This window comes from Ixodes scapularis, unplaced genomic scaffold, assembly GCF_016920785.2.
Source record: "Ixodes scapularis isolate PalLabHiFi unplaced genomic scaffold, ASM1692078v2 PGA_scaffold0__279_contigs__length_252992795, whole genome shotgun sequence".
Classification (NCBI taxonomy): domain Eukaryota; kingdom Metazoa; phylum Arthropoda; class Arachnida; order Ixodida; family Ixodidae; genus Ixodes; species Ixodes scapularis.
The window spans coordinates 251,147,754-251,157,831 of NW_024609835.1; the positions used below are offsets into that span (position 1 = coordinate 251,147,754).

Here is a 10,078-nt window from a genome sequence, read left to right on the forward strand (position 1 = left end):
CTTTCCCCCTCTCTTTCGCGCCGTGCCGGTTTTTTTTTTTTTTTTTTTCTTCCTTTTTTTGTGTTTTTTTTTTTTCCGACACGTAGGTGCGGACTGGCCTTGAATGCTTTTTGGACCGTCATCTGGGCCATTCAGTTTCCACAAAAAGTTGACAGTATCTACCGGATTTCGTCATGCCGGCCATTTTTTTTTTTGAGTCAACTGCAAAAATGCGCAAGTGTGCAGTAAAGTTGTGCTCTGATATAGTCTGTGCTGGCATGTGATTTTCGTTTCGGTACGTCACCAGTGGCAACGAAAGCCAGATCTGTACTGACAGTCACGTGACTTTGCGTCCCGATCTACCGAAAACGCTAAGGCGCTGGAAGTTGGTGTTGTGGATGAACTGTGATGTTGATACGAATTTTTTGGTTGTGCGCAGGTGAGCATGGGTTAGAAAATACAAAGAGAAATTGACCAACCTTAAAACGATCTCGGTTGGTCGCGGAGCAGTATGGATGCTCCTAGGAAAGGATGCAGGCCTGAAATCACCTGGAGAGGGGACAGTGTAGCGGCGCCCCTGAGGCGCGTGCCAGGGCCCAGGACCCATGAAAGACGACAACGCGCGTGCAAAAAGCAAGTTGGGTTATGGGGATATTTATACAGCGTCTAGTTGGTCAGCCATTGAAAGTTGCGACGAGTCTCTCGCTGTAGATGAGCAAATTAGCCAGTGCAGTACAACCGCTAGCCTGGCGTCTTAACGTGCACCACGCAATAGTGATACAAAATGCAAGAATTTCACAATTCGATCCGTTCTAGACGCTCCGTTCTAGTCGTAAATTAAACCCGTAACAATATTTTAAACAAACCAAAATTATAACAAGCACACCTAACTGGAATGATATTCCCAACATGCTTTCATAATATTTTTTTTTCTTCCGTGTACATTGAGTTTTGTAAATGCCCTCCCTAGCGTCATCGATGTGCAATCAAGAGCATTTTGAAATACGCTAATTAATGTATAAATAATTAAATTCCTCAACCTCTCAAAAATCAAGTTTTGTTTGCGGCTCTTGAGCACTGTCACCTTGACCACAGTGATTCTGCGGCTGGAGGTGGAGCTGGAAAATCTAAAAAAGTCGAACAAAACGTGAGTGGTCGACGTTGCCAGCACGTCTTGTATGACGTTTACGACATTTAAGTGTGAACGCGACGTCGCTGAAACGTCACTGACGGGGTAATAATGTAATGTCATCCTGGACTTTATTTTAACTTTGAAGAAATGTGAGTGTTCGACGTTGCTAAAACATCTTGTCTTGACGTCGTAGTGACCATGACGAAGTTAAAGTTGAAACGAGACGTCGCCAGCACGTCACAGACAGGACGATAAAGGAATGTCATTTATGAACTTCAGTTCAACGTCAAAGAAACGTGAGCGTTGGACGTTGTGAGAACGTCGTGCATCGACGTAGTGGGAACGTCGACGACGTTCGAGTTGAAATACAACGTCGTCACAACGTCACTGATTGGACTCTAATGGAACGTTATATAAGGACGTCACCTCAACATCGAAAAAACGTGATCGAAGTCGTGCGGGACGTCACGGACGTCCGGGACTTCTTCTCGACGTTTTCACGACGTTTTGTGCTGCCTGGGTATGTTTTCAATAAATTTCTTCGAAATACAGGGTGTCACAAAAAATGTACAGGGCTTTTTTTCATCGCAAAAATAAACTAGGCACCGCCGAACGCGCATTCTCCGCCCAAAGGTAGCGCGAAAGGTCACAAAACAAGATGCCAAAGTTTCAGCTCGATCTGATGCCTTATTCTAAAGTTATAAGTGATTTTATGAAAAATTAAATGGGAAAACGCAGCCCATTTTTGCCCGATTTCAGTTTCCAGTGCCATAGAGCCCGACATGTTCGAAAACTCTGTCGGCCGCCATTTTCCCATTGAAATGTTCAAAAAATGACTTTTAACTTTTGAATAAGGTATTGGATCGGGCTGGAAACTTTGGTATCTGGTTGTGACCTCTAGCGCTACCTTTGGGCGGAGAATGAGCATTCGGCAATGCCTGGTTTATTTTTGCAATAAAAAAAAAAAAAAAAACCTTGTCAATTGCTTTTTTGTGACACCCTGTAGATCAGATACACATCTGGCATAAAAACTTGCTAGGGCTAAAACTACTGCGTTTCCGCACACGAGGAAACTAAGGACCATATACTGCGTTCAAAACAGATTTGGCTACTGCTGGCTCATGCACGTTCGATAAAATATACATTTCGCAAAATTATAGAAAGAGGAAAGAGCTTGGATTGTAGCTAAGCGCTCAGGGCTTCATATTTTTAATATATTACGCAACGCAAGATGCGGTGTGTGTGGAGCGCAGAGAAGTGTGTATATAAGTGTTTTTAAAATTTTTTTTTAAGTTTACTTTTCTGTTTTTTTGTTTGTTTTTTTAATTTTGTAACAACGAAGGGCAGGCTGCCAGAAGAGTGATATGTGGCGCAACTGCCCGCCTTGGGTGTACGAAAGGTTAGAACAAGAAAAAATCACTTCTTTATTTTTAGTTTTTGTCCGTGCTTTGCTTGGGAAATATTGCGGCACAACGGTGCCACAATATTTCGTGCCTTAATATTTTTTTGCAGTTATGTGCGCGTTTCTTTTTCCCTAGCCGACAGTAATCGGAAAACATGGCACGAAATTAAACATGTGTATGTGCGAAGGGGTGTGTCGAATGCGGTCGGTAGCGAGCTCGCTGACAAACACTAGGGAAACCGCATTCAAGACTTACCAAGTGACCGACCCCAAAAGTGCTTCATCCTTGCCTGTGTATTCATTCAGCAACAATGCCTCTACTACGGTTTCACTTTGGCGATTCTTTCTGTGATACATACGTATTTTCGTGCTCTTTTGTTTCGGGACGGGAAAATGAAAACCAAAACAGAAAGCTTTCTTTCCTCGAAAGTACTCTGTAATAACCTTTACTATACCTAAGGGGGCTTTTATACGCCCTTAAGCCTATTTTTGAATATCAGCTGCATTAGTGAAGCATACCTTAAAATAGAATCATATCACCGCCAAAGAACTAGAAATCAATGTTAATTTCATAAATGAAAACCTTCAATTTCTATAAGTGTGACCCTCATCCGCTTAGGGAAGCTAGTCACTAGACCTCTTTTTTATAACCACCGTTAGCAGGATGTTTCCAATTACGTTTAGAATAATTGTATTCCCTATTTACAGTAATAGTTTTTGCCTAGAAGCAAGAACAGCGCGATTGGTATCGAAGCCTACGATTCGCCATACTCTACTATCGTATACGATATTGGTAGAAATTATTAGCGAATTTACCTTCGACGCACTATAATGCATGAAATGCATTATAGAGAATTGGCTAGGGAACTGGTATATATTCCCCTCTAAATTTAGCGGAAAAAGTGAATGGTTGTATAGGTCACGTAAGGTCCGATTCTCCCACTAAATAAAGTGGGAAAATTCGATTGGTGTCTAGATCACAAAACGCGGATTTTCCTGCTAAATTTATCTTGTAACTAAGTGGGTGTTAGGTCACGTTACGTGAATTTCTCTCTCAATTTAGCAGGGAAACTAAATTGGTGTTTTGGAAACAAGACGTGAATTTTCCCGCTAAACTTAGCGCAGACGCTGAGTTGACATATAGGTCACGTGCAGCTTTCCCAACGTTTGTAGGTCACGTCACGTCAGGTGACGTCAAATGAAACCATTTTCCCCGCTGAATTCAGCGGAAAATTCACGGACGGACGGACGGACGGACAAAATTTGGGTTTTGGTAGTAGAGTTAAAGACTTTCATGTATTTAAAAAAATGTTTTGTTTCTGTGTACCTGTGTCTTTTTTGTGTGTGTTTTAGATGTAAATTGATCATTTAGTCCCATATTTATCTCAAGGGTTGACAGCGCTATGGAAGTCCTAATTTACTCTCCGCCACTTACAAATCGGTTTCGATGTGTAGGTGACTTCCTATTAATCTGCAAACGACCCACAGAAGACAATATAGTTCCTAATGATTGAGCATTTTCCTAAGCTGTGGTGTTTAATTTTACTTCATTTTTGAAGTGATTAAAACAGGCATTATGCATTTTTCTGACTTTCGATATCTTCCCAACCCAATTAACCTCTGCCGGTCCTTTTCACCCTCTTCAAAAAAAGCTATCCTACATTGCAGATTCTGAGATTCTAAAGTCGTTAAAAGGAGCGGAGCTACATCTTGCCTATCACGGACACTACATAAGTCATGTTTTCATGCCATCAAAGCTAGTTTGTAAGCAAAAATTGATAAGACTAAAATCATCTAGTTATCCGTCGTAGGTTTTAGCAGAAGTGGTGGTACCCTCAAAGAAAGGGGCCGAAAAAGCCAGTCAAGAGGGAAAAATAAAATGGCGGTGGTCATGCCCGCACCTTCATAAGATTCCTCTTAATCTCAAACAGGTGGCCAATCGGTATGGTGTCCCCTTAGTGCTCTCTACCCCCCCCCCCCCCCCTTCAAAAAAAAAAGTAGGCATTTTTTTTTTAAGGTCTGAATTAAAGCAGAAAATGTTGCAAAACACACTTGCTTAAAGAAACATGTATCTTTCATTGTTCATTTGAGGTTATATATAACACCTACCTCTCCTGAGGTAGACCTTACTTCGGTCAAACTGAACGGTGTTTGAATGATCGGCTTAATGAACATAATCTCTGTCTAGAGTCTACAGTGAGGATCACCTACCATTGCATTGCGCAACCTTCTCGTGCGTAGCTTACGCAAATCAAACTACTCTATTATGTCAATAAAGAGACATACCCACAAGGTAAGTATTGGAAACGTTTAACATCTCCGGTTTGGGAGACCGCTGTGTCAGCCAGCCCTCGGCGTCACTAACTGGCAAGTAAATGGCTTCTTTTGAAGAGCACCGAATGTGTTCAAAGTCGTTGCGGCGCCCCTCGTCCCGGTGATTTTGAATCCCGGGCCATCCGGGTGAATGCGTTTCCTGTCCTTGCCGCGCCTCTTGTGGCAGTGTTCTTTTCCTCGAACCTGCTGCACGTTCCCGCTTCTTCCTTCGTTTCAACGGACATTTGAGTTGTGAGCTAGCGCGTGTCTCTCCTCTGTGTTGCGTTCCTGTCCCGGTCCTCGTGTTTTTGTGCGTCAGTTTTTCATCGTGATCATTTAGTTCATCGTTCGTATCTATTAACGCCTTGAGCATGCAACGTATTCGAGGCTGTTTTAGCAATGACGCCTCCCGTTTGTTTTTGGTGTGAAATGAGCACCGGTGATGTATCGCTATAGTCAGTGCCAGCTTAATTAAACGCAAGGGGTGGCTCATTACGTTCTCAATATTTTGTTCGTGATTCGTTCTGCGACCTTTCCATCAGCAGATGCTCGCAGTGGCTGCACGGTCATAATAGGATTTCTGGAACTCACGACTCCCTCCTTTTCTTAAGCAGGGACTATAGAGCTGTGGTTGTATAGAAGACACGCTGAGTGCAAGACGCTCTTTTTTTTTTTTTCTCCACACAGCCGGGGAAGGCAGCAGCGTGCTCCGGGAGGCCCAGATTCCCATCTGGGAGGAGGCCGAGTGCCGGAAGGCGTACGAGAGACACCTGCCCATCGAGAAGACTCAGCTGTGCGCGGGAGACGCCAACGGCAAGAAGGACTCCTGCCAGGTACGCCCGGCGTCACCAGTCGCCCTTCTCGCCAACTCATACGCCCCTACATTGAAAGCACCAAATAGGCACCGCTTCAGAGTATAACGGCACTTCAGTCGGCTTGTTGCCTCAAATCGTTGATGCACTTACCGGCATCTTATCCGAAACCGCACGAAGCAGTTATCCGTTCATGAGAAATATTAAATTAGACCGCGATACGATATCATATGTGCTTTCTAACTTCGCATCTATAGCTCAGAACATCCCATTTTCGAATCACAACTATCGCCATAGAACCGTTGAATGTGTTGAAAAGCGTGCTGCGGCGTCTGCTGCGCCGAATAGAATGCCAAGAACTATCTACACAAAGCCGGTTGTAGTAGACGTCGGAGTCGACGGAGGAATCGGTGGCCATTGGGAAAAAGCAGGCCAGCAACTGACCTGCTATCCCTTTTTTTTTATTTCTTCCTATCGTCAGTTTCACGTGGTAGATGCTACAGGGGCCAGGAGGAGCTTGAACGACATTGCACGCACAATTTTGAGACTTTTTACAAAAGTTTTATTAAGCCCACCCCGCAATAGGCAACTAAATGGCTTCGGCTTCGAAGCAATTGGGGAAGTGTCGGCTTTCTAAGCGTAGCTTGCTTCGTAGCTCTAGCCCTAAGAATGTCCCGAACCCGAGTGTAATCACCGGCTCAATCGTTGCGCAACTGCAGTCTTTATGTAGGTTAAACGTCCTTGTGTAGATAAGCGTCATGCTGAATATGCCGTATTTCGTGTAATCTTGTGCGCCCCCGAAGTTTCTAAAACGCAAGAGCCCCCAATTTTCCAAGTAATTATTTTTGGTTACGGCCGCTGATGGAGTCCTATGCACGCCTGCAAGCCGTGGTCGCATTAATTAGTTTCTCCACTAATTCTTAGAGGTACACACTGAACCTTCTTATGGAGTGCCGGACATCCTATTATACGTATGTAAATAAAAGATATCGCACGGAAATATTGAAACTTTATTCGAGGTATGTACAATAGGTTCAAAGCTATTCGAATTCTCGGAAATATAATGGTTAGTGACTTCAGTATAGCGGTCGAAAATTCAAGACATTACAGTTGTAGTTGTTCAGGCTCTGTACAGAAAATACATGTCGGATCGAGTAACTGAAATATTATATTTTTAGGTTCCATCGCGTATTACAGATCCTATTAGTGCTTTCTAGAGATATTCCGGCAAATATAAAGAAAGGGTCAGCAGTTCCGGAACTCAAATTTATTTTCAATTTACTGCAGCCTTCGCGGGTCCATGAGAAGAAAAAAAATTTCTATGGCGTGCTTCTAATCAATATTTTTTGACAAAATGCGCCGCAAGACAGGTACTGGAGGTGGAAGACAACAGGAAGTGCTAATTTCAACGAATTACTCTTTCCTTGTCTTGCGGCGCATTTTGTCAAAGGAGATCATGTACCAACTGGCCCATCTGACAGTATTTATTCAAATCAATAGTTTTAGCATTTTGCTGAGAAGAGAAGAGAGGAACAAGGTGTGGTTTCCCCAGTCGTGAAATGTATCGGCCTCTTTCAGCGGTTTGAATGGAACCAGCGAAGCCTTCCAGTGGCTTTCTGAGGGTGAGTGTTTGGGGTAGAGCACTGCACGGGCCGGAATTTCTAGGCCCGGCCCGACCCGGCCCGGTAGAGACACGGCCCGGGCCCGGCCCGAGCCCGACAGAATTTTAAATTTCTAGGCCCGGCCCGACCCGGCCCGAAAGAGACACGACCCGGGCCCAGCCCGAGCCCGACAGAATTGTTAATTTCAAGGCCCCGCCCGACCCGGCCCGATGGCTGTAGCCCGAAACAACCCATTTCCGTTTGAACCCGTCCTGTTTCGACCCGCTCCCGAAACGAGCTCCCCATTTGAACCCGTCCTGTTTCGACCCATTCTTTAAACACCCTTCCCATATGAACCCGTCCCGTTTCGACCAGTTCCCTAAACGCCCTTCTCGTTTGAATTTGTCCTGTTTCGATTTATTCCCTAAACGCCCTTCTTATTTGAACCAGTTTCCGAAACACCCTTTGCGTTTGAACGTGTCCCGTTTCAACCTACTTTTATAAGGCCCTGCACATCGCAACCTCTTCGCAAAAAGTCTCCATCGTTCTAAGCCTGGTCTGCGCACCTTTTCTGTTTAAGAATATGTCCTGAAGTAGCTTTGCATGTCAACGCGTTCTTAAAATATACAACCCTTTCAGGCAAACTTAAGTTTAATATATTCCTAGTTAATCCCTTAAAACATTTGTTTCAAGACGGTTCCCAAAACGTGCAAGCGCGGAACGGACTTTGTACTCTGCGCGACACTGATACCGCGAACAGGACGTTGGCTCTTTTTTCGAATTTTACTTCGGAATGGTTTTAGTAGGCACCAAAGTATACCGCTTAGGTCTGTGGCCCAGATGAGCACTTCTAAAGACACTAATATTTTTGAAAACAGCGTTTTGATTCTATGAGATAAGCATAAAAACACGATCGCTTGTTCGCGCTAATATAGTGTCGCGCTCTGTGCAATAAGGGAGTCTTAGAATAACATACTCAAGCACTTTGGGCAAGCTAAAATTAGCATCGCCAAAGGTTTTACATCGCAACGCTATTTTTACGGTACCCAAAGCGCTTGCGTACGTTTTTCTAAATCTTCCTAATAGTGAACTAGATATTTTTGAGAGGGATGAATCAGACAGGCTGACAAGCATATGACTGGGACTTCATTTTGTTTACAACTTATAACGCAACCCTCGCTCACACGGAAAAAGCTTGAAGGCTTTCTAGCTTCAAGATGTCTTTTAGTTATTATTTTTAACGACGCTGTAGTGAATTTGCACTTCGCTTTTTTTGTATTCAATGAACCTAAAAGATTAATGAGCAAACTTCTTGCTATCAACAACAATTTATGATTTACGGCATAAAATTGCCCAGGCACGGCTCGGGCCGGCCCGGGCCGGCGCGGCCCGAGAACTTTTTTGTTCAAGCCCGAGCCCGGCCCGGGCCCGAGAAAATACGTGCTACCCGGCCCGAGCCCGGCCCGCGGGCCGGGCCGGGCTCGGGCTTTCGGGCTGGCCCGGGCCCGTGCAGTGCTCTAGTTTGGGGGAGGCAGGCACGCCTTACCTTACACTCCATGTTACTACCCTCGTGGTCTTCACAAAAGTCTGCGTCGATATTTTTATATATACTTTGTTTTATCGTACCTTGGCAAAGATCGAACGCTGCGGCCTCTCTGGACCAATGAAAGCAAAGGAGGTGAAGCAAGGGACACCCCACACCATAGGTACGGTACGAGAGCAGAACCCAAGCAGTTGCAATGGAGAAGAGGAGAAGGAGGAACGCTTATTACCCCATTAGTGAAGATTGTTGGGCGAGTTGGTACTGGATATTCAAAAGCAGGTAGCGCTCCAGATGATGACAAACTAGGAGACTGGCCAACACATAGCGCTGCTACCCGAACCCTTTTTAGTGGGTTCGCCCACTAAAAAAGTGAGATTGGTGAGATTAGCCTGTCACTCAAACATTGTACAAAAAACTCCCTTCCCGTTTCTTCCGCCCGTGGCTCTGACAGCAATGCGCACAGCTAAGAAGAAAAAGTATAGTCCCATGCCTCCCTCCGACGCGCTGATTGGCCCACTAGGACCGCAGCCTTCTCCGTTTGCTACGTTCCGGTGAAACGGAGTATATTACTTGGTGCATGAAGCTCAGGTATCTTCACCGATATGTTACATTATTAAGGCACGCATTCTGGACCAGTAAAGGCAGTACATCGAAGAATCTTTGCTACACTGACGTTTTCACATTTCTGCTTCTGTCTATTCCCGAATTCAGGGCGACTCCGGAGGTCCGTTGGTGCTTCCTTTCGAGGGCCGCTACTACGTGCTCGGCGTGGTGTCGTCCGGGAAGGACTGCGCCACTCCGGGCTTTCCGGGCATCTACACCAGGGTGACCAGCTACCTGGACTGGCTCAAGGGCATCATCAACTGAAAAGGCCCTTCCACTCAGTGTCCCATTATCGGCTCACTCTGCGTCGTTCGGACATAATGACAGCAAGTGTGAGACCAGCTGAACCAGCGCAGCGAGAGGGCTTGGAATAAAAGCGTCGTGCGGAGAACACAAATATTACAAGTCTAAACGACATTGCGGATGGAGCCGGTGTCCACCCGCGAACTTGTCTTTGCTGTACTCGGTGTCAGACATGTAGCTTTCGTTTTCCTTTATTCGGATAAACCTGGGGTTGGGTTACCTTGCTTCGGTAATCCTGTCTTTTGTCGTCTCCCTCTGAGCGAGCAGTCGGGCCAGAGTAATTTCCACAGCGCCACTTAGCATTCGGGGAAACGAGGAAGCGTAATGATCACTCAAAATGCAGTGTGCTGTCTTTCCGCTTCACACGTATAACAGATCCGGCCCTCAGAA

The 10,078-nt window shown here is 45.2% G+C and overlaps 1 protein-coding gene across 1 annotated transcript in view; it reads left to right on the forward strand.

The window, feature by feature from the left end:
* Positions 1-9,776, forward strand: part of LOC8026581 (venom protease) — a 69,585-nt gene extending 59,809 nt beyond the window's left edge. Inside the window, exons 6-7 of the mRNA XM_042291244.1 lie at positions 5,514-5,659; positions 9,494-9,776. Of these exons, the coding sequence (XP_042147178.1) occupies positions 5,514-5,659; positions 9,494-9,649 (302 nt within the window). The 3' untranslated portion in view covers positions 9,650-9,776. The remainder of the gene's footprint in view (positions 1-5,513; positions 5,660-9,493) is intronic.
* The last annotated feature ends 302 nt before the right edge of the window (positions 9,777-10,078 follow it).